Genomic DNA, 25,489 nt, shown 5'->3' with positions numbered 1-25,489 from the left:
CAGGATGAGTGGGCTGCTTGTCATTCTAGCTGCCCAGTTTTCTTACACCTGAAATAACCACACAGAAGCTGTATTCATTAAAACACTGCTCGGTCCATTAGCTCAGGCTTATTATTAACTCTTTTTTTTGTTGTTTTTTCGAGACAGGGTTTCCCTGTAGTTTCTAGAGCCTATCCTGGAACTAGCTCTTGTAGACCAGGCTGGCCTCGAACTCAGAGATCCGCCTGCCTCTGCCTCCCGAGTGCTGGGATTAAAGGCGTGCGCCACCACCTCCCGGCTCTTATTATTAACTCTTATACCTTATATTAGCTCATTATTCTAGTATATGTTAGCTGCGTGGCTCAGTACCTTTTTCAGCGGGGCAGGTCACATCCTGCTTTTCCAGTGTCTGGACAGGACTGGCAAGGAGAGCTTTCTTCTTCCCAGAATACTCCTGTTCTCCTTGCCCCGCCTCTACTTCCTGTTTGGTTGTCCCGCCTATACTTTCTGCCTGGTTACTGGCCAATCAGCATTTATTTAAAACATAATTGACAGAATATAGAATTGTCCTACACCAGATTATTTTGGATTCTAGATTTAGAGGGTGCAGTCCATGGATGATTAGACCTGTAATCAATCATGGCAGAAGCACCTGGGGGACAAATCTGCTTATGTTATGAGCAGAAAGCACGAGAGAAGGTCTCCTTTGCCAATACACCTCCAGTAACCTGACTTCTTTAGTAGACCCAACCTCTTAAAAGCTCTACTATCTCCTAGTAACTAAAAATCTAAGCTTTTACCTTATGGACCTGCAGAGACATGCAGATAGATAATATAGCAGATAGTAAACAATTCTAAATTTTAAGTAATCCTTTGCTTAGAATTTTTAAGAAAATCTGTCATCTTTTATGAGCACTTTTATAAGGTTTTAATCAATGTATGTTCTATATCATGAGTTTTAGTTTGCTACAAATATTTTTAAACTAACACATCTTTACATTTTTTATATTTAAATAAAATTACAGTAAGGCTAATGGATAAAATACTCTTTAATAATGTAATATACCCACTTCTAATATTGACTAGATTAATTATTGTCTGTTCCCTGCCCTCTGCCCCATTTTGACAAAGGGTTTCTCTGTGCAGCCCTGGCTGTCCTGGAACTCACTTTATTGACTAAATCTTCAAGGTTGCCCTTGAATTTAGATGCCTCCTGGGTGCTGGGATTAAAGGTGTGCACCTTTGTTCTTTCTCTCATTTTAGGAAAAAGGAAGATGAATAAAATGTGTCTTTGTTGTATAAAACGAAGAAACGTTTTTGGAGAGGATTTACTATATAAAGCTGCTCTCCATAATGATGTTGATCTGGTTCGCTGTTGCATAAAAAATGGTGGAAATCTCAATCAGCCGAGTTATGCTGGTAAGTCAGGGTTACCACCCACAGCTGTCAAGGGAGTCATTTGTAGTCTCAGCTGAATTGCTCACATGAGACTATGACAAAGTAAGCCAAAGGCAGTATGCTCTCCAGTAACTTCCTGGCTCCCCATTATTTCTCAAGGAAGAGAATTTGTTGGGTGGTGGAAGAACACTCCATTTCTCATTAAAGATGTCAGGTAGGCCGTGTGCAGTGCATTATACAGAAGAAAGGCTGGTTCCTGGTGCTCACTTTACGAGAGTGCTAATGTGAGACTTAACCTTGAATGGAGGTAAGATGAGGCCAAACCTGGAAGTAACTAATGTTGACTAAATCCCAAGGGAAAATGTGTAGTAATGGCAGGGATACAGAAGGTATAATGACCAGGGAAACTGGCAGAATAGAATATGAGGTAGAAGGTGGATAGATTACTAAGGAAGGAAGCAGTCTTTCCTTGTGGCTGGTTCTGCAGTACTTCCTTCTGTGGAGAATCTTACATGTTTTCTAGATAGGACTGATTGTAAAGATAACTTGTGTGTTAGTGTATAAAGATACTTATATGAATAGCAGTGGGCCAATCTGCGGGTGCTTTGGAGTATCTATACTTTTCCTTTTGCTTCTAGATTGCCTATTTATCAAACAGTGCAAAATCTCTGGTGCATAAATGATGGCATAGTGCAACCCATGGTTGAGCAGGTGCTGCTCCAGTACTTAGCATATGAAGGCCTGGTTTTGCAATGTGGTCATAGTTTAAAATGATTTTTAATTAGATTTATTGATTGATTCAGTGTGCATGTATGCATGAGCGTGGGTGCATACACATTTGTAGCAGCACATGTGTGGACATGAGAGGAAAATTTGTGAAAGTCAGTTCTCTCCTTCTACTCTGTGGGATCCCAGGATTGAACTCAGGTTATCAAGGTTAGCAGCAAGCACCTTTATCTGCTGGACTGTCTCCCTAGTCCTTAAATCTTACACTTAGATTATTAACTACGATTCTAAAAACCTTACTCTTCTGCTTGCAAGAGATTTACTCTTTAAAATTTTTTAATTAATTAGCTAATCTTCCCAGCTTATTCAGAGTTTCCCTGCCTCCTCTTCTCCCAATCTCTTCCCTCATCCTCCTCCCACCATCCATTCCTCCTTTCTCTTCATAAAAGTGCAGGCCTCCCATGTGTATCATCCAGCCATGGCATACAAAGTTACAGCAAGACTAGGCATCTCTTCTCCTATTAAGGCTAGATAAGGCGACCCATTAGGAGGAAAGGGCCCCAAAATCAGGTAAAAGAGTCAGAGACAGTCCCTGCTTCCACTGTTAGGAGTCCCACAAGAAGACCAAGCCACACCACTGGAACCTATGTTCAGAGGGTCCAGGTCAGTCCCATGCAAGTTCTCTAGTTGGCGGTTCAGTCTCTGTGAGTCACCATAAGCCCAGGTCATTTGACTCTGTGTGCTTTTCCATGGTGTTCTTGGCCCCTCTGACTCCCATAATCCATCCTTCCCCTCTTCCACAGGATTTCCAGAGGTCCACCAAATGTTTGGCGGTGGGTCTCTGTATCTATTTCTATCAGGTGCTGGTTGAAGCCTCTCTGATGGCAGGTGGGCTAGGCACCAGTCTATGAGCATAGCAGAATATCATTAGGGATAATTTCATGGACTTTTCTTTTGCCAGTTGTATTTGATTCTGTTCTGGATCTCTGGACTGCCCAGACTCTGAGCCCCAACCTTCACATTTACTCTCTTGGTTTTAAGGGATTTGTAGTCCTTCTTCAGTACTTAGTGTTTTTGAGTTCAAAAGTATCTCTCCATGCAGCCAGATTTGACTCTATGAGTTTCTAATTTTGGCTTAATGTATTTTTCCATTCCCCCGTTTCTTGGGAGAGTGTTAACAACCTTTCTGGCTGTTCCCTGTGTATCTTCAGCCAGTTTCCCCACTTCCCCAGGCACTTCCATAACCTTCCTGAATTAGTTATCATTATTTTATTTTCCAAGCTTCTCGGACTCTTATTCATCTTTCCTCTCTGTTGTACATCATACCTCTCTTTTATTGTTTGCTGTCATATTTTTTAGAGTCAGAGAACAGTGTTTCCACAAAGTAGTCAACAAGCCATTTTCATCAGAAATTAACTACATCTGTTTAAAAATACTAATCTCTCTCTCCCACCCTCCCTTCCTCCCTCCCCCCCTCTCTCTCGTGTGTGTGTGTGTAACATACAGAAATCTGTAGTTTAGCAAGTTGATCCGACTATGTTTATCTTATAAAACAAGAACTATTAATACAACATGATGGAAAGCAATGTAGAGTGCCTTAAAATGAAACTGCCTACCATGTGCTTAGGAATGTAGATGTCACAGGCAATGTTTGGTTGTTGGTGCATCTGGGCGTGACTGTCACAGCAGAATAGGAAAGGTATGTGTCACTTTTTGAGAACTTTTAAAGGTAGATCTGCTCTGTTGGTCGATTATTTTGGTCTAGGTGGGTATACTATTCCTGGCAGCAAGGATGAAGTGTTTGTTGGAGTCAGTGCATTGCTTGTAACCTGAGTTGCAATTGTAGACTCTGGCAGGGTATCTCCCTGAATTTTCTTTTTAAGTTAATTTAATTTTTATATTTTAATGTGTGTGTGTGTGTGTGTGTGTGTGTGTGTGTGTGTCTATCCCCAGTGTTCAAACAGACCACAGGGACCTATTTTAGTACCTTACTGGATCAAGCTGCTCATCTGCCTTTTGGGTCTACTTTATAAGACCTCTGGTTGTCAGGGCTTCAAATGGTACTAGACAAGAAAAGTCCAGTTGAGAAAGGCCCAACTTGGGATGAGCTCTTTTGTGATGTAATACCATAGTACAGAGCTCTTGAAAGTTCCTCAAACTGTACTCGGAGCCTGCAAGAACTAGAGGATTCTCCAACAGTAAATATTTAAAGTACCGTGTTACTAATGGTGTCACCTCCTACTCATTCCTTGTCATGTGAAGTCCTGTGTTGGCTCATGTTTGCACTAAGTAGGGAAATTGGATGGTAGATACTTTTGCTTTTTGTTAAATCTAGTTTGCTTTCTGTTATTGTGATAAAGCATTGTCAAAAACCAAGTTGGGAGAGCAAAGGGTTTATTTTCATTTTATAGATTATAGTCCATCAAGAGAGATCAAGGCAGGAACTCAAGCAGGAACCTAAAGGCAAGAATTGAAACACCTGCCTAGGGATTACACCTTCCTTATTGGGCTGGGCCCCTCTGTATCAATTAACACTTAAGAAAATTTAGACAGAATCACAGGCCAGTCTTCAGACAGGCTTCCTTCTTTCTAGATACCTCTAGGTTTGCATCAGGTTGGCAGCTAAAGCTATGGTGTTCTGTTCTTGTCGTTAATAATGCAGTATCTCTGTCACATCCCTCTGCACTCCTAGATTCTTCCTCAATACTATAGAGGAACTGCTGTTACTGTCCTTCCTTTTGATCCTAATTTTTCTTGTAAATTGTGGAAAGCAAGTCTGGTTAACTGCCTGATGTTGTTAGCTTCTAGTTCTCTGAACTGGAAAGTGAAACTATTGATTTTGTCTTTTCCACTAATATAAGCATTTAAAGCTTTAAAATCCCTACCAAATACCACTTTGTTGCATCACACTTATTTTGATATATTTTATTTCATTATTACTCCATTTGAAATATTTGTAATTTATTGTATGATTTTTTGATCCTGTCTAGTGCTTTTATTAGAAATTGCTTAAATCATAAATATTTAGAGATTCTCTTATCTTTTGAAAATAATTGTGTCTGTTCATTGATGATCATTTGTAAAGTTGCTTCTCTACCTCCGCTTTTATATTGATTCCAGGGATTGAACTTGGGTGCCAGGCTTGTATGGCAAGAGCCTTTTCCTTCTGATCCATTTTGTTGCCTTGATATCTTTCTAGTACTGACTTCATTTTGCCTATGAAAGCTATAATCAAATAATTTAAATTCATTTAGGATTTTTGAGATTTTTTGTCGTGATTATAATCTCTTTAGTGAATATCTCATATGCATGTGGATTCTCATTCTTTAGCTGTTGGATGTAATGTCTAAACCAATTTTATCAAAGGTATTGTGAAAAGGTGTTCAGATTATTTATGCTTTAATGAATTTTTGTCTGCTGCTGATCTATTATTTCCTTAGAGAGTTATTAATTTCTTTACAGCTATGTTTGTGGAATTGTCTGCTCCTTCCTTTAACTATGCCAAGTTTTGTTCCTTATATCTTAAAGTTCTGTTTATATATGTATATATCTGCAATTTTGATTTTTATTTTAATGTCCCTTTTATTATTATGAATGCTTTTCATTACTGGTTATATACATTGTCTTGAAATTTACTAATATATTTAATATCCTAATCACTTGTTTATTATTTGTTATATATTTTCCCATCCTTTTAGTTTAATCTCTTTTATTTAAAATATTCTTGTCATAGATGACATAATGTTTAAAATGAATACTGCCATTCTCTGCCTTTCAATTGAAATATGGAGTATTTGATCAGTTTATACTTAATATAAAAGGTTGGGTTTAGGATTGCTCTTTTTATCATTACTGTGGATTTAACCTTCTTTTTCATTTCTGGTGTTTTTAGTGGATAATCTAACAATAACATAGACCTATAATGTTCCATGGTTTTCTTAGAGCTAATATTGTATAAGTTCATAAAAATGTAAGAACATTAATTATATATTGGTTCATTTATTTTTTTCCTCAGCCTTTATGATATAGCTATTTATCATATTTGCATATAGTTTAGATATCAAAAGATAATTTTATAATTGTTGCTTTCAACAGCCATATGTATTTTGAGGAAAATTGTAGGGGGAAATTTTCAAGTAATATTTACTGGTTTGGAGATTCATTTTTTTTATTGGAATAGATTCTTTTCTCACACAATATCTTGATTATGGTTTCTCCACATCTTCTAGTTCTTCCCTGCCCTCTCCCATCTGGTTCCAGTTCCTTTCTGTCTCTCATTAGAAAATAACATGCTTCTAAGAGATAATATTAAAAATATAATAAAATACAATAAGATAAAACAAAAACTATCACCTTGAAATTGGGCAGGAAAAATCAACAGAAGGAACGGAGCTCAAGAGAAGACACAAAAATCAGAGACCCACTAATTCACACACTTAGATCCCATAAGAGCACTAAGCTGGAAATCATGTTATACACAGGGGACCTGGTACAGACCTGAACATGCTGCTTCAGTCTCTGTTGTAAACAGAGGCTGCGCTTTCTTTTTCCGGCTACCCAGTCCCAAGTAATCACAGAAACTTACATTATTTACAAGCTGTTTGACCTGTTAATTCAGGCTATTATTAACTAGCTCTTACAACTTAGGTTAACACATTTTTAATAATATGTGTACCACCACATGACTTTGGCTTACCCGTAATGTTTTGGCATTTTTCCCCTGCGGTGGTTACATGGCATCTCCCTGACTCTGCCTTCTTTCTCTCTTTTCTTTCGTGCTTACTTGGATGGTAGGAGCAGAGAAGGTGGCTTGCTGTCAGTGCTTTTTCCCCCTGGGCAGAACAGCTGCAGCAGCGTCCTAACTGTTTGCTATCAGTGAGTGTTCACCCCTGTTACACATCTAAATAAATTCTTTTGAACCTCTCCCAGACTCTTTTGGATTATCACTACACTCTATGATTGTGCTTTGCTTTGCTCATGTTGATCTAGAGATCCTCATTTTCCCGGTGTCCTCCATCATCCCAGACTCTTGCTGTCTCCTCTTTCATGGAGTTCCCTGAGCTCTGAGGGGAGGGATTTGATGGAAACATCCCATTTAAGGCTGGGTGTTCCAAGGTTTCTCACTCTCTGTGTTGTGTAGTTGTGGGTGTCTGTATTTGTTCCCATCTTCTGTAGGAGGAAGCTTCTCTGATGATAACTGAATAAGGCAATAATCTATTTGTATATCAGAATATCTTTGGGAGTCATTTTATTGCTAATTTTTTTCTTTGTTTAGACCAAATAATATTTGGTCTTACCCTAGTCTGGGGCTATCTGCCAAGCAGTGTCAGGTATGGATTCTCTCTTGTGAAGTGGGCCTTAAATTAAATCTGATATTGGTTGGTTACTCCCACAAGTTGGTTACCATTGCCCTATCGTATCTTGCAGGCAGGACACCATTTGAAGATGGATTGGTGTTCATGTTTCTCCATTGGTAGCTGCAGAGTACCTTCCGGTACCAAAGACACTAGCCAGTAGGGGTGAAGGTTCTATGTAGGCACCAGCTTGACTTCTCCATGTTTGATGAGTTGTGTAGGTGATGTCTTTAGCAGTGGGGACTTGTTGTTAGATTGTGGAGAGTAACTTCTTGTTTTGGCAACAGTCTGGGTTGTTTGGGGATTCCTGTGGAACCCAGTTGGCCAACAGCTCAACTGTCTATCTACTGTAAGCTTTGTTTGGTGGCAAGAGATGGCCAGTTGGAATTCTGCCTTCCCCATTATTTGGTAATTTTATATAGATTGCCTTTATAGATGTATATATTTTAGGAACTTTCTACTCTGTTACGTTTCTATACTGACCCTCAAATGGCCTTTAATTTTAACTACTTCTTGGTGTAGGAAGTTTTTCTGTCTATGTGCTGCTTTCATTGGTTGAATAAAGAAACTGCCTTGGCCTTTTGATAGGGCAACACTTAGGTAGGCAGAGTAGACAGAACTGAATTCTGGGAAGAAGGGCAGATGGAGAGCCGCCATGGAGCTGCTAGGTCAGACATGCCACGACCTCGTGGTGACATACAGATTATTAAAAATGGGTTGAATCAAGATGTGAGAGTTAGCAAATAAGAGGCTAGAGATAATGGGCCAGGCAGTGATTTAATTAATACAATTTCTGTGTGATTATTTTGGGTTGTTTCGGGTGCAAGCCAGCCGAATGGGATGAACAAAGGGCCACCCGCTTTCCTTGTAACAACTTCTCCCATTATTTCTTCTCTCAATCTCCTCTCCCCATTCTGCATTTCATTTTTGTATTCCATCTGTAATTATTCTATTTCCCTTTCTTTACTAGATTTTTCTGTTCCTTCTGGCCCCTTACTCTATACCTACCCTCTGTGGTTCTACATATTGTAGCTTTGTTATCATTGACTTATGAGCTAATACCTACCTATAACCAAATTCATACCAAATTTGTCTTTCTGGGTCTGAGATACCTCACTCAGGATGATTTTTTTCTGGCTCTGTCCATTTACCAGCAAATTTCATGATTTACCTTTTTAAGAGCTGAATAATACTCCATTGTGTAAATGTACACCAGTGTTTACTTACCTGGCCAAGGTTACCTGATAAGACTGGTGAGAAATAAACCTTGACCAGCAAGACTGAAGCTATGACAATATAATGGTGAGTGCCAGGATCAATATAATGGTAGTTGCCAGGATACAGTGATGTTTTCAGGCTATACAGGGCACACAAGATTAATGTCTAAGACCAATTATCCGGCCAATCTTCTGTATGCTCATTGATTTCTAGGAACACAGAGAAGCACAGAGTGGCATGAATGCTTCACTGCCTGAGGGTATGCCTGGGTTTCTCAGGAACTGAAAGGCATACAGTGCCCCAGGATTCATGGACTCCAAAAACTTACGGCACATACCTTTCAAGGCAGCTAACCCAGGCCAACTCCATGATGCCCTGCTGCATTTTCTTTATTCATTCCTCTGTTGAGAAATATCTAGGTTATTTCCAATTTCTGCCTAGTAAGACTAGAGCAGTAATGAACATGGTCAAGCAAGTGTCTCTGTGGTAGGATAAAGTATCCTTTGGGTATATGGCCAAGAGTGGAATAGCTGGATCTTTAGCTGTTCAAGTTTACACTTCCACCAGCAATGGACAGTGTTCCTCTTACTCCACATCCTTGCCAGCTTGAATTGTCACTTGTTTTTTTGATCTTACCCACTCTGACAGGTATAAGAGTATAAAAGTAGTTTTGATTTGCATTTCCCTGATAGCTCAAGATGTTGAACCTTTCTTCAAGTGTTTCTTAGCCATTTGGGAATTTGCAGTTGATTTTTTTACTCTTTACTCTTTGGGGAGCCCACCACTCAACTCCCAACTAAATACACAAAGACGTATTCTTACTTATGAATGCCCAGCCTTAGCTTGGTTTGTTTCTAACCAGCTTTTCTTAACTTTAATTATCCTATCTACCTTTTGCCTCTGGACTTTTATCTTTCTCAGTACTGTATCTCTGTGACTGGCCATGTTGCTGGGTGACTGGCCCCTCATGTCTTCCTCTCCTCAGTTTCTAGCTCCTCTTCTCCTTTTCTCCTTCTGTTTATTCTCTCTACTTGGCAGCACTGCCTATCCCTCTCCTCTAGCTATTAACCATTCAGCTCTTTGTTAAACCAATCAGATGTTTTAGGCAGGCAAAATAACACAGCTTCAGAGTTAAACAAATGCAACATAAAAGAATGCAACACATCTTTGCATCATTAAACAAATATTCTACAGCATAAACAAATGTAACACATCTTAAACTAATATTCCACAGCAGGAATTCATTGTTTAGATCTATACCCCATTTTTATTGGGTTGTTTTCTTGATATCTAGTTTCTTGAGTTCTTTATACATTTTGGATATTAGCCATTTACTAACCATGTAGTTGGTAAAAAAAATCTTTTTCTAATTTGTAGGCTGCCATTTTGTCTGAATGATGGTGTCCTTTGTAATGCAGAAGCTTTTCAGTTTCATGAAGTCCCATGTGTTAATTGTTGATCTTAGTGGTGGTGTAACACTATTCTGTTCTGAAAGTCTTTTCCTTGCTAATAATCTCAAGGTTATTCCCTACTTTCTCTTCTACCAGATTTAGTTTGTCTGGTCTTATATTGATGTCTTTGATCCATTTGGAGTTGAGTTTTGTGCAGAGTGGATCTATTTGGATTCTTCTACACATAGCCATGCAGTTTGACTAGCACCATTTGTTGAAGATGCTGTCATTTTTCCAGTGTATATCTATGACTTCTTTATAAAAAAAAAATCAGGTGTCTATAGGTGTGTGGATTTGTTTCTGTGTTTTTAATTTGATTCTGTTGATAAATATGTCTGTTTTTGGTTTTTTTGTTTTGTTTTTTGCTTTATTTTTGTTTTTGGCCAATATCATGCTGGTTTTAAACTGGGAAAAGTAATGCCTCCAGAAATTCTTTTATTATTTGGGACTATTTTAGTCCCAAAACACACACACACACACACACACACACACACACACACACACACACACACACGTGTTTTCATATAAAGCTGAAACTGTCCTTTCAAGATCTGTGGAGAATTGTGTTGGAATTTTGAAAGGGATTGCAGCAAATCTGTAGATTGCTTTTGGTAGGATGGCCATTTTTACTATGTTAATCCTACAGATCCATGAGCATGGGAGATCTCTCTATCTTCTGATACCTTCCTTAATTTCTTTCTTCAAAAACTTGAAGTTTTTAATCATGTAAATCTTTCATTTGTTTAGAGTTACTCCAAGATATTTTATATTATTTGAGGCTATTATGAAAGGTATTGTTTCCCTGATTTCTTTCTCAGTCTAATTGTCATTTGTGTGTAGGAGGCCTACTGATATTTGTGAGGTAATTTTGTATTCAGCTACTTTACTGAAAGTTTTTATCTGCTGTAGGAGTTCCTTGATGGAATTTTTAGGTTAACTTATGTATTCTACCACATCATCTGCAAGTAAAAATACTTTGACTTCTTTCCAGTTTGTGTGCCCTTGATCTCCTTCAGCTGTCTTACTGCTCTAGCTCAGACTTCTGGCACTATATTGAATAGGTGTGGAGAAAGTGCACAGCCTTGCCTTGTTTCTGATTTTATTGGAATTGCTTTGAGTTTGTGTTAATGGTTCCTCGGTTGAGCTGACTTTCCTCCCAAGGGAACACTAGAGAATATTTACAAACATTTTTAGTTGTGAGCCTAGCCTTTAATGTCCAAGCCTTTTCTCCAGCCCTTGTAAACATTTTTTAATGGTATTTCTGAAATAAGAGTGCCTCTTCAGTCCAGGAGATTGAGAAAGCTGTTAAATATTTTATGATGCTCAGAACAAAAAATGAATTTTCTAGCCTAAAAATTTCCGTGCTTAGATTGAGACCTAAAGTGTAAGTTAAATATGATTTTACATGAGTTTTTGAACTTTATTAAACCTATCATATGAATTATTAAATTTAGTAATTGTTAACAGTGTACTATTACCTCTGACTAATGAAGAAGATTATATTTATATAAAGACATGGTATAGGGTTTGTTGGTTGAACTGCTGCAAATATAAATATTGTTTGTATAAGTAAAAGGGAAATAAGTCTTTTAACTCCTGTGTATGTTGTCTGCTGGCTGAGGTGCTTTAATGGCTATACCTTGAATTAGAAATAAAGCTGCTTCCTTCTTCCCTGCAGAAGTAGCCTGTAACCAGCATTCTCTATTCTTGATAGCTGACCTGGAAGGGTTTTATGAATACTGTAGAACACTTGCTTTCTTGGGTTGGCATGGTGACTCATCAGTGCTGAGTTCATACGCTCTTGCACAGGACTCAAGCTCAGTTCCTAGCACCCACATCAGGCAGCTCATCGCTGCCGTGACTTTAGGTCCAGGGATATTCAGTACTTTGACCTCCATGGGCACTGCCTTGTATGTACATTCTCACAAGAAGTCATATGTATATATATATAATTAAAAATAAAAAAATATTTATGGTCTTTTATATTTTTGCCATAGCAGGGCTGAGGGTTAAAAATTTGATTTTCTTCTTTTTTCTTTTTCCTTTTTTTTTAAAGACAAGGTAGCTTAGTTTGGCCTCAAACTTGCCGTGTAGCAGAGGATGAGTTTGGACTTTATATTCTCCTGTCCTCACCTTGCATGTGCAAGGATTACAGGCACGCAGACCCGCGACTGGCTTTCTGTAAACCCTGTTCTTAAACCCAGGTCCTTGTGCCTGCTAGGCACACAGTAGAAACTAAGATACATTCATAGTCCTCCTTGAATTCACTAAATAATACAAAATAGTTTGATGGAGATGTTATGTGTGCTCATGTAATCGGAACACTTTTAAGGAAACTATAAAAAATTAGAGTATTTTAAAATATTTATTACATGTGTATATGTATGTATGTGTGTTCTGTGTTGAGGGTATGTGCATGTAAATGTAAGTGCCTGTAGAGACCAGATGAGGGTGTCGCACCCCTTAGAACTGGAGTTACAGATAGTTGGGAGCTACCCAGTGTGAGTGCTGGGAACCAAACACAGGTCCTCTGCAAGATTAGTATATGCTCTTGACATCCTAGGCATCTCTCTAGCTCCTAGAATTGTTTTGATTTTTTAAAAGATTTACGCATGAGCCATTATTAAGATGTCAAATAAAAATGTCTTTTTGTATAATAGGTTGGACAGCACTTCATGAAGCTAGTGTAGGAGGATACTATCAGACAGTAAGTGCGCTATTAGAGGGTGGAGCAGATGTGAATGTCAAGGGAAAGTACCAGATTACTCCCCCGCACGATGCTGTGATGAATGGACATTACCAGGTACTCGATGCTTCTGGTTATAGAATAAACACACAGCAGGAAAGCAAGCTTCACTTTCAGTTCATTTGCTAATGAATGCTCAAAATTTGTAATAGAATTTACCTTATGATACTTACCATTAGGCCCAATATGATGGATGCCATTGTATACTTTTTCGGTGACTTTTTTCATTTGTTGACTTGATATTATTATCCAGACTGGCCTTGAGCTACTGGGCTCAAGGGATCTTCCTGCCTCAGCCTCCTGAGTCGCTGAGATTACAGGAACTTGCCATTTAACACACTATTTGTACATAGTCATACAGAACATTTTTTTACATAGTGTGGTTTTCAGTGTGTACTCTGTTAAAGCTCTTTTTATACAGTGATTCCCACTTTCAAAGAATGTTTCCTTCTATAAACTGATGTTCAGTCCAGTAAGGAACCAGCAACCTCATGGACTGCAGTGGAACATTCAGAATCATCACAGGGTAGGAGATTGCCAGAGTTAGCCACAGTTGCCCTCATGGCTATACCACTGCTTAAGATCAAATACCATAATTCCATTCTAGTAAAGCAAAATATTAAGCAAGGCGATGAATCCAGTGTCCATGGTTTATCTCGGAAACTACAGGCACTGTATTAAAGGATTGAAGCTTTGCTGAAGATGTTGTTCCTTTTCTTGCTCCTCCTATTTGCCCTCCCTGCTCTCTTTCTCCACCCTTTTCCCCTTCTTTCCTCCATCCTCCTTTTTGTAGAGCTGTGCATCTAATCTAGGGGATGCCCATGGTAGTAAAGCACGTTATCACTGAAGATATTTTACTGTTGATTTCAGGTTATTAACACACTATTTGTACATAGTCATACAGAACATTTTTTTTACATAGTATGGTTTTCAGTGTGTACTCCGTTAAAGCTCTTTTTATACAGTGATTCCCACTTTCAAAGAATGTTTCCTAATATAAACTGTGATGTTCATTCCAGTAAGGAACCAGCAACCTCATGGACTTCAGTGGAACATTCAGAATCATCACAGGGTATGAGAAGTTATTTATGGGTTAAAAACTCCTGAGGTACAAATGAGCTAAATCAACTGACCCTGGTACGATCTTTTCTTCATATGTTTAGAACAAATACCTAACAGAGAGAGACTGAAGAGGCTCCTGGGAGTTATGAGCAGACTTATTTATGGTGTGGAAGAGTGCTTAAGGAGAATTTAGACAGTTTTGCTTATTTTGATAATGTATTTGATAATCATGGTAGATGGGGAGACCATTTGTAAAAACCTGGGGAAAGAGAATTCCACATGGGACATAGTTTAATGTCAGAAGAATGACATTAAGACAGTCCCAGTCCTTCACTATTGTTCAAAGATTGCCACCAGTCAATCTTCTTTCTCCCAACCCAACCCTTCATGCAGATTATCTGATTTCTATTGTAATTCCACCTTTTTCAGAATATCGGAAATATCAGAATATTTCCTGCTGTGTTTACCTTCTAAAACAGCACAATGCTTTTAACATTCGTCGATGTTATATGATGTTAAATAGTTGATATCTCTTTACTCTTGAGTAATATTCCGCTCCAAGGTCACCAGGATTGTAGATTTCGCTATTACATGTAACGCTTCTATCAATGCTCAAAATAGAATGACAGAATACAGAAAATACTTAGGAAAGTTTTAAAAATCAGTCTACAAATTCCTTAATACTCCCCTCTCAAAACATAGAGTCTAATTCCCCTCCAAGGAGTAAAGGAGGATATTTTGATGGCTTGCTTCTAGCAAATAAGATGTGGCAGTATTTGGTTTCTAAGGTTATGTTACAAGATACTGGAACTTTCAGTTCTTTCTCTTGACTCATTAACTAGAGAAGGGTAACTGCGTATCATATAGACACCCAAACAGCTACTTAGAGTAGCCTACATGGCAATAATTATTGTTTCTGCCTATGGCCAGGTTACCTAACCATTTCAGAAAAATATCTTTCAGCCCCAGTCCAAGTATAATATGACTATGTGTCCAGCCAACAGCCTGACTACATGAGAAACTATTGGACAGCACTCTCTACCTAGGCCATTCTCAAATTCCAGGCTCTTAAGCCACTAAATTTTGAGGGTTTTTTTGTAGCAGCAGTTACTGAATAGATAATCCAAATGTAGATTGAAAATAGAAAGAACAGTTAGGGAAAGCTTGCTTAATTTGCCACCCTTCAAAGTTCCTATCTGGAATAAAAGTATAGCTCAGTGAGCCGGGTGGTGGTGGCGCACGCCTTTAATCCCAGCACTCGGGAGGCAGAGGCAGGCGGATCTCTGTGAGTTCGAGACCAGCCTGGTCTACAAGAGCTAGTTCCAGGACAGGCTCCAAAGCTACAGAGAAACCCTGTCTCGAAAAAAAACAAAAAACAAAAAAAAAGTATAGCTCAGTGATAGATCATTGTTAGCTTTTGTAACGTTCTGGGTTCAGGACCCTGGGCGAGGGGGGAATTGCTGTATGTATACATTTAGTAAGGCAGACTATATCTTATCCACAACAAATCTTGTCAAAGTAGTGTATTCAGTCCTTGTCCCAACACAGATTCCACAAGGCCATCTGACTTCCCTGTCTAATCCAGTCACCTTTTTCTCCCCTCCATCTTCTCGTGTTATATATCTTGTTATTGGACACAAAATCTCAATAGCTGAGCACCACAGTCCATTAGACACTTCCATGTCAAAGCACTCTTCCTGAAAGAATGCAGTGTGCTCTGTGCTTTCTTTGCTGAACACTATGGAAATACATATTCTTTGACTTCTTCCTATGACTGCCATATGTGTAATCTTAATTTTACCTACTGTTGCTTTGTTTTTGTATCTAACATTAAATCCCCACTGTAAAGCAGTTAAAAGACTCACCACATTGCTGATTCTTAGTAATTTTTAAAGGATCTGTTTTTGTCATACACATACTACCTCTTTTTCTACGAGAATGTCTCCTCTGTTGTAACTTAAAGTCTTACACTTTTACTGTAAATTTTATACTACTTTATTGTTTAGAATGAAGTGACTCACATGAGATGTTATTGACAATCATGCTGATTAAGCTCATTAAAAAATTAGGTCCTTTTTATTGATGGTCAGAACAAGATCAAGTTTGTGCCTCTCAAGTCTCTTGGTGCCCAAGCTCAGGGATGCAGTTTTAAAAGGCAAAAACCATGAAGACTGTAGTTTACATCAAAGTTAGATGAGGTTCAGAGTAACCTTGAACCATTCATTCCTGGCAGAGAATGGTAATTATTTTAAACATAACTTGCTGGTTATTTTGGTTAGAACATCTGGACCATGGTCAAGGACATGGAAAACTCAAATGTGTTGCCAAAGCCGATGTGAGGGTGGGGGTTAGAGGGCTGAGAATTGTCTAAGCACACAAAATGGAGCCAGGACAAGATGACATTATACTTGTCATTACTTTATTTCCTTTAAAATCATTGCTCTTGGATAAAGGGTAAATACTGAGTCCTGAGGAGCATTAGCTTAACTATGGCAGTATTTGCTTAATGAACTTTAAAAGGCAGTTTGCTTTAGCTGGTACTTCCTATTGACCTCCAAGTCTTCCAAGCCTAGGAACCCATTTATCTTCTGTCTCTACTGATTAGACCAAAGCTGTGGGCGCGGGGAAGAGGATGAAGGACGTTCCCTTCACAGCACACTGTTCCTTTTTCTTTTCCCTTCCTTCTCTCCTCTCCCTTTTTTCTTGTTTTGTTTGCTTGTTTTGTTCTTTTATAAGAGAAAGGATTTTCTGTTTAAACTAATTATAACTCTGGACAATTACTAATTGCTCTTACTGGGCAAAGATTTTATAGGTAACCCCTGACTCTGTGTTGTTGAAATAATACACCCTTTGTCTGGGCTTTATCATATGAACAATCTTTATCTAAGTGGCGGAGTTTCTTCTTCTGAATGGAGCTGACCCATTATTTAAAAGTGACCATGGAACATGTGCTTTAGATGAGGCCAAGGATTCCTTTATGGAGAATCTCCTTAGGAAATACATTCCTAATAAAAGACATCACCTGTTAGGTAAGGTTGAGCCACTCTGTTGTACTTTGATCATTTTGATAGAGTTATAGAAACTGAATTCAGAATTGCAGAAACTGAATTAGTTTCCCACACAAGTTTTGAAAAAAGTACATTCAATGATACTTTTGTTTCATCCTTTTAATAAAACTCACTGCTTGTTGCAATTGTACAAGAGAGGAGGCCCCTCAAAGGCGTTTCTGTAGTGGGGAGCTGCGGGCCAGCTTCCTGCTTTTCATCCTGCCCAGCTCCCGGCCACTGGCTAGCTTGTACCCCGAAATAACAACACACAAATTGTATTCTTTTAAAGACTGCCTGGCCCATTATTTTCAGCCTCTTATTCACATCTTGATTAACCCATATCTAATAATCTGTGTAGCACCACGAAGTGGTGCCTTACCGTTTAGTTTCTAGCATATGTCCATCTTGGGCTGGAGCTTCATCGTGTCTGGCATCTCTCTGAGGAGAGGCACAGTGGTCTGTCTAACTTAGGAGAGGCGTAGCATCTGACTGATCCTTCTACCTCACTTCCTATTCCTGTTCTGTCTACTCCACCCACCTAAGGGGCGGTCTATCAAATGGGCCAGGCAGTTTCTTTATTAGCCAATGAAATCAACTCAAACAGAAGACTCTCCCACATCACGTTTCCTCCAGCTGTGGCATCCCTAATAGTTAAGAACCCTTAGCAGGAGCTGGGCAGTGGTGGCGCACGCCTTTAATCCTAGCGCTCGGGAGGCAGAGGCAGGCAGATCTCTGTGAGTTCGAGGCCAACCTGGGCTACAAGATCTAGTTCCGGGACAGTCTTCAAACGCTACAGAAGAAACCCTGTCTCAAAAAACCAAAAAAAAGAACCCTTTGCAGGTCAGCATGACACTAGCAGCACAAGTTTATAAACTCTGAAATGTGCTTTGATGCTGTTCTTAATCACATAGCTTCTCTATACTCTAATTGAAGAGACTTTTCTTTTGCTTTCCTTGAAGTATTTTCTCCAGAATTCTAGTCTTTTCTGAAACCTGAAACCCTGCTCGCTGGTGTCCCCTCCTCTGATCTAATCCCTGTTCATAGCACATTTCCTCCATGCTAGGGAATTCCTAACCTTTCACCTTCAGACTTGTCTTTTATTCTTTCTTTGTGAGAGAATTTATTATTTTTTTTATTCTCTTTATAGCTTTGGAGCCTGTCCTGGAACTCACTCTGTAGACCATGCTGGCCTTGAACTCACAGAGATCTGCCTGCCTCTGCCCCCCAAGTTCTGGGATTAAAGTCATGTGCCATCATCACTCAGCTGAGAATTTATTAATTTATTATGATTCAGTGGGTGCTTTGAAAACTGTTTCTTAATCATGAACATTTGAATTCTGATATTATTTGGCATCCTATTTTCTAAATAATGGGAATTTTGTTTTCTTAATAAATACATATCCTTGAACAAAACATTTGTTTTTAAATTTCAGTTGTTTTATCTTATTCTATTTTTGTTTTGTTTTGAAATGCTAGGGATAAAACCCAAGCCCATTTATATACAAGTAAACACTCCTCCCCTAAACTGTATTCCCAACCCTGAAGAATGCTGTTTTTTAAATTTATAGGAATGATGGAACAAGAACATTGTACTTGCTGATTTTTGTCTTAGGATATACATCTTTTGTGATAAGTAAAACTTATTTTTTCCAGATTTTATTATGGTGGGTAATTCTGGGTAATTGACCTCCCTGTTTTCTCATCTGCAATTTGACAAGTTTGACCTTTTTGAGATAGAATCTTACTGTATAGTCCTGGCTGGCCTCAAATTCATATAGATCCTCCTGTGCTGAGATTAAAGGTGTGTGCCACAATCCTGGCCTTGCAAATTGAACATTTGGTATCTGTTCATCTACACGAATAATTATGGGAATGTTAGTGTGAGGGTTGGAGTCATATATGTAAAATATCTAAACTGTGCTGGCGATTGATAGGATCTCAGAGGGACAGGATGGATTTTTTTCTAAAATTACCATTAGTGAAACTCACTGCTTCAGAATTTATATCTATATAGCCAGTTGGATATATTAGAGAAGGTGATCTTTAATACTGAGAGAAAATGCTGTATCTTTTATTGCCTTATTGTCTCTCAGGAACCATGCTTACCTGACTGGGTGGTTATGAAAAATATTGTTATTTCTGTCATTTGACTTAAGAACCAATGTTAAGAGAAGGCATTGTGTCCTTTATGTCCTTAAGAGCTTGTAACAGCACCAGAAGTAATAATAGAATATTTTCTTACACGTATTTCATTACTTAATCTTCATGATTCTGTAGCTGCTCATTGTTTTAATTTATGAACATTCTTTGAAGGTGGAGACATTAAGAAATTTGCCCAGGCTTACCCGGCTCATAAACAAGAGAAGCTCACTCATAAACAGTGAAACTCGGGAGTGTGTGGCATTGACAGGACATCCTGGGCAACTCTTCTCACTTGAATGGGGTGAATGGAATTTGATTGTAATGATAAAAGTCATTTCTAAGAAATAAATTAAATTCCTCATATTTAATCACAACCTTATTTAGATATTTTGTTTCCTGCTTCAAGGAAATTTATATTTTTATGTATCACATCTAAAATGTTAATGTATTCCTATCAGATATTTATTGACTATTTTCTGTGTACAAATAAAGCCTTCATAAGGTTTTATCTTTTGTGGTTAGCTGCACATGTGCCAGATTATAATTATACATGCAGTATTCTCAGAAGGCAAGAAGAGATATGCTAAATTGCAGTCATTTAATTATCAACCTTGGCCCCTTTTTAATATAAGTATTTTTTTCCTCTATCAATTCACAGTGTTATTGATCTTTTCTTTCTTTGGCCCATTAGCTCTAGCTTCTTATTGTCTAACTCTTATATCTTAATTTAACCCATTTCTAGTAATCTGTGTATCACCACATGGCTATGGCTTACCAGCTAAAGTTCCGTGTCTGTCTCCCGTGGGGCTGCATGGCTTCTCCTTTACTCAGCCCTTCTTTCTTCCAATATTCACTTTAGTTCCCCCTCCCCCACCTAGCTCTTTTTGCCCTGCTCTGCTATAGGCTCAAGCAATTATTTATTAACCAATGGTATTCACAGTGTACAGAGGGGAATCCTACATCATCTCCCCTTTTCTGTTTCAATAAAAAAAGAAGGCTTTTAACTTTAACATAGTAAAATTACATATAGCCAAACAGGTATCAAGCAAGAATTGCAGTTGCAATATTTATATCTACTTTATCTTTTATTATAACTAAGGAAAACTATAACTATAAATTCTTCAACACCATCAAAGACTCCTGAAGGATATAATATTACCTAAGTAAACAGGAAGTACATAGTAAGCAACTTCCAAAACTCTAGAATTGACAGAGACGTCTCGCTGCCTGGACAGTCACCCAAAGTTCTTCTATATCATTGGGGCATCCATCTTCAGCCTACAGGCCCATGGTGTCCAGCAGACTTTTCCACGAAGCAGGAAGTTTGAAAGACAGTTCTGCCCATATTGGCAGTTTGTCAGTCACTTTCTTCTGTGTCCTGCAGAGTGTCTGGCAGTTGTTGATCTTTTCTGTGCATGTGTGCTAGGAAGAGAATGCAGCATTCATGCTTAGCAGACACCTTGGGAAATGATGGTCTAGTTCAAGTTTTTATTGCAGTGTGTGTGTGTGTGTGTGTGTGTGTGTGTACATACTGTGGCATGTATCTGGAGAATGGAGGACAACTTGTGGGAGTCAGTTCTCTCCTTCCACCTCATGAGTTCTAGAGATGGAGCTCAGCTTGTTGCACTGAGCTTGTCAACAAGTTCCCATCCCCGCTGAGCCATCCTGCCAGCCCATGATAATCTACTTATGAGAGGTTTTTTTGCCTTATAAAAACAACTTGCATAATCTACTGAATGAAGAGAACATATATGGATATTTCTGTGAGTAAATTAAAAAATACTAAGTTTAGTGCCCATCTTTTTTCTTAATTATTTTGTCAGATCTATTTACTTTTCCAATAGAAATATTATTACTCAAAATAATACTTGGCTTGTAATAAGTATTAAAACTATATAGTCATACTGTATTGCCAGCTTTAATGTAAAAAATTTACATGATTTCACATGCTCCCTCTGGTTTTAAATTTTTATTTGAGTGCACACATGCATGTGTGTATTCATGTATGTGAGTACAGTTGTGAACATGCCAGGCAAAGGGCAGAGGACAACTCCGGGGAATGAAGTTCTCTCCTACCTCCCGTGGGATCCAGATGTTGAATTCGTCATCAGGCCTGCTTGGGTTCAAACCTGCTAGCCCACCCTCTAATTTTTTTATGATAAAAGACTTGTAGGTTTTAGAAGTTTAGAGTCTTAACAACTGGAAGATGTTTACTTTCATTTTCTCCTTTTGTATGCAGCTCAAAGGAAGAGCACTGACCCAGCATATGTAGACGATATATTCCAGTACAAGGTATATATGTCTTTAGCAATAAACTGTTTTTGCAGGTTTACACCTGCTGGTTGTTTTTATAGATTAGCTGAGGGAAAGAAAGACTAGTGAAGCATTCGTCAGGCTGGTCACTTCACCTTTAGTTTAAGACACTTTGAAATAATTGCATGAGATACCAAAAGGTTCTAGCCTGTTAGTCTGAGAAGCAATTAGGTAAGTGTAGCATACCACAGTAATGTACTGTAAGCAATTTCCTTTCTATTGTTCTTAATGGAGTCTGGGATTTATCTACCATGTCAATTTTTTTTTCTGATTTAAGAGTAATACAAGAGTAAAAATTACCCTTGTCCAATAAAGTTTACATTAGGTGATTATGATTCATCTGCTATTTGAGTCGTGGCCAGTAAAAAGCAGTGTTGTTTTATAAGTCACCTGTATTTTGGTTGTCAAATCTCATCTTCCATTGCCCTACCCATAATTCTTCTAGAGAGCAAAGGAAGAAACTAACCTAATTCTAGTCTTGAAAATACTCCTGTAATGTTCCCTTAAAAGTGTATCACAGAGTCTATAGATGTACATCTGAAATTGAAACTAATCATGGTTTTTTGTTATTTTTTTTATAGAAACCAAAATTAAGTTCTAATAATCACACTGAGTTTATTTGTGGTGAAAATTCTAATAGACAGGAACCAGAATATGTAGAAATCAATAAAGAAAGAAACAATTTATTTGTAAATAAGGAATATGTATATGAACATTGCCAGAAAAATACCATAGAATTTGGAAATTCCAAGCCTAGGCAATCAACTATTGACCAAATAGACTCTACAGGGCTCAGAAGGAGCAGAGTCCACAGTGTGAAAGACAGCAGACCTAATGTGTCTAAAAGTAAAAGGGGAAGAAATACACAACATAAAAAGACTCAAGAAGATGACAAAGACTACAGTTTAAGTCAGGGAACAGCTATTTCCTCTTCTAGGGGAATGGGTAAATTAGTCACTCAGCAGCATCATACCACTCTAACCCTTGATGACCTTCCAAAAGAGTCTTGTGAACTTTCTACCCCAGCTCTACCAAGCTTGAAAAATGGTGCAGATAACAATAATGAGGCTTGTTTACATTCCAAAAAGCCAAATACCCACAACCTGGATTTATCAGATAGTCAAAAAATGCAGTTCTTAGACTTAGAGTCCATTGATCAAACTAAAGCTGTTTCCTTTTCTGAACTTTCATTATATAAAGAAATAAAATTACCACATGTAACTGCAGATCAACAACCTCACACTAACCAAGAGCAATGCAGTAGCCCATGTAAGTCCCCTGAAAACCATAGCACAGATGAAAAAGGCAAGAACATTAATGAATGGGAAGATTCTTTCCTCTCCTTCATAAAAGGACGCTTTGCTGACAGCGATAGTGATTGCCACAACTCTGTCAAGTCTGTGGCATCTCGGGAAGAGTGCATGGCCATCTGTCCTAATGAGGAAACCACAACAGATGGAGAAGAAATGAACTCTCCATTGTTTTTATCTTCTGAAAACTATTCTTCACAGAAAAATGAGCTAAAAGCAGGTGGCCTAACTACCTATCCACAGGAGAAAGGTGTTAACTATTGTTCTTTGAACAATACATTAATTTATGAACAACCTATTCCAAATCATAAACAGTGTACATATGGGATTTCTTTTGATCACTCATATGCAATTTCTGAGCACCATTCTACGTCTTGTACACGACCACCTTCAAAACAGAAAGTTTCACAATTGACTGGTCAAGTGGAGCTATTAAAAGTGTTCCAGACTAATTCCCACAGTGAGCCAACAGCCAATACATATAATGTGGAAAAGAAGCAAGACACTGAGAGGAATTATACCGTAGAAGACCAAAAACCAAGTTCTTCACATAGTCCTTTACACACTCATTCTCAAGTAATAGAAGTAACTAAAGCTGAAGAAAGGAGACAAGACCTTCCAGAGAATGAGCTCGTGAACAATACAGATTTTCATTCCACTGACAATGTGAATAAAGAATTGGCCAACTCTTCACACCTTGATCAAGGAGAAGAGAAGGAAATTGCTCACAAATCAGGTATTAATATTTCTTAATTTGTACATTCCTTTTACCTCTCCTGTAGAAATTTACAGCTGAACTCTATTTACCCTGTGACACAGCTGATGAGGCCACCATACAGGTTGTGATTTGGAAAGTGGATAGGCTCAGTAAGGTATTCGTGCTTGACTGATTTTGATGCATACGCTCTGTCACTGGGGCTAGCCAGATGACTAGCACTTACTTGGAAAGTCAAACTGTTATCAAAGATGGTTAATAAACTGATACCAGTGAAACCTAATGTCTACAAATTTTTATCTCTTTTTAATATGGCACTAATTTAATATTCAAGCCCTAATATTTTCATGGCAGAAAATTGGTGTTCATTGTGTCTCCATTAGCACTACAACCGGCACACTCAGTCTACTCTGTGAAAACATTCTAAAGACGTCTCATCAGGAGTTCTTTTTGAAACAGAAACTCTGGAAGAACAGTTTTATTTTCTTGTCATAAGGTGAGTAAGTGGAACTACAAGACTAATCTAAACGGTTGTGTTTCAGATGAGGAGTTCACTACTAATGCCAGTAGAGCTGAAAGAACTGTGAGAAACTGCAGAGAGAAAGAGGAAAATGTGGGTTCAGCAACTCACATGCCTTGTGATACCCAAGACCACAGAAGAGACCAGAATTTCAGAGAAAGAAAAGGTTCCTTGAAAGCTCCCTGCAGCCAAGGTTTGTATAAATGTTTATATCAAAGTTTTATAATTAAGCCTCACTATCTACTCTGCTTCAAAGAATTTCTATGTTTAATTAATTGGTGGGGGGTTGTTTGTTTTTTTATGCTGGAGAACATTCATTTAGCTGTGAGATTATTTCAGTTACATTTGTTGTTAAAGTTCCACTTGAAGATAGCCAGTAGTCTCCAGATACGTTTTTGTCATATTGCTGACTATGGCTTTCAGTTTGTGACATTAGAGGAGATGAACAGCAAAGACGAAAAGAATATTCAGTGGGAGGATTAGGATTGTGTAATATCTCATATTTTTAAGACATCTATTTAGCCCTTTTAACAATTGTTAAAGAAGTATGGACACTATTTTTGTCACATTAATCAACTGTATATTTGTCTGACAAACTACCTCTTCTCTAGTGGTTCTTAGAGCTAATCCCGTGATGAACAACAACCTGGACCACCTCAGGTTAAGTATTAAGTACTGAAAAGTCAGCTTACATGTTGTTTTGAGGTAGAAAAGGTGCTGGGCAAGGCATTTTCTGTGTGAGCCTTCTCTTATTTTCCCTCTCTTGTGTAAATTGAAGACCTTTGTGGACATACTTTCTACATTTCTACATGTTAAGTGATGATCCTTCCATAATGGGGCTCTGGAACTAGTGAATAACACTTCTATGGTAAATGACCGAGTATTGTTACCTTCTTTAGAAAAGGAATACTTATATAAATTATCAAATTAAGGTCTTTGGGATGGAACCATTCTGAATTATCTAGATGAACCCTAAATCTAATCAAAAGCTTCTTTATAAGAGAAAGAGGGAAATTTGAGACATAGATCTAGTAAAGGAGTTCTTATAACCTCAAGTTAGGAAAGCCAAAGAATGTCAACAGCCACCAGAATCTAGAAGAGGCAAGCAAGACTTATACCCTAGTGCTTCCACTTATGTTCTTGCTGGTACCTTGATTCTAGATTTCAGATAGAAGAATAAATTTCTGTTGTTTAAATGCAACTGGCTTATAAGCTGTTACAGCTGACCCAAGAAACTGATATACTTCCTTAGTAGCACTTAATCATATTAAGTATAATTTTATATATGTATGTCATTCCACTAAATTATAAGCAACTTGGACACGGGATTGAGAATTCTCAATATTTACTTCAGGAGATTTCCTAATACTAGCTTATCTCCCAACCATCCAGCAGTGAATTTAACCATGTCTTCTCTTCTACTGCACTCTTACCAGCCACAGCTTTCCAATCTGTATTTTAATTTCCCTCACTTAAATATAGACAAAGATCAACAGCTATTTATGAAG

General features: G+C 38.1%; 1 protein-coding gene across 11 annotated transcripts in view; it reads left to right on the top strand.

The window, feature by feature from the left end:
* Ankrd31 (ankyrin repeat domain 31) overlaps positions 1–25,489 on the top strand; it is a 137,624-nt gene that overhangs the window by 52,284 nt on the left and 59,851 nt on the right. For 9 of the 11 annotated variants that reach the window (XR_005284624.1, XM_038321865.1, XM_038321872.1 and 6 more), the window contains 4 exons: positions 1,243–1,398; positions 21,363–21,415; positions 22,018–23,482; positions 24,004–24,174. Coding sequence is in view for 10 of the 11 variants with exons in the window: in XM_038321865.1 (XP_038177793.1) it covers positions 1,243–1,398; positions 21,363–21,415; positions 22,018–23,482; positions 24,004–24,174 (1,845 nt within the window). In the remaining variant the exon portion in view is untranslated. Of the gene's footprint in view, positions 1–1,242; positions 1,399–12,786; positions 12,939–16,830; positions 16,964–21,362; positions 21,416–22,017; positions 23,483–24,003; positions 24,175–25,489 lie in introns of all 11 variants that reach the window. The other 2 variants (XM_038321874.1, XM_038321873.1) reach the window with 2 other exon arrangements.

The sequence above is a fragment of the Arvicola amphibius genome, chromosome 3, assembly GCF_903992535.2.
Source record: "Arvicola amphibius chromosome 3, mArvAmp1.2, whole genome shotgun sequence".
In the NCBI taxonomy this organism is placed as follows: Eukaryota; Metazoa; Chordata; class Mammalia; order Rodentia; family Cricetidae; genus Arvicola; species Arvicola amphibius.
This window is presented reverse-complemented; position numbering and strand designations above follow the sequence as displayed.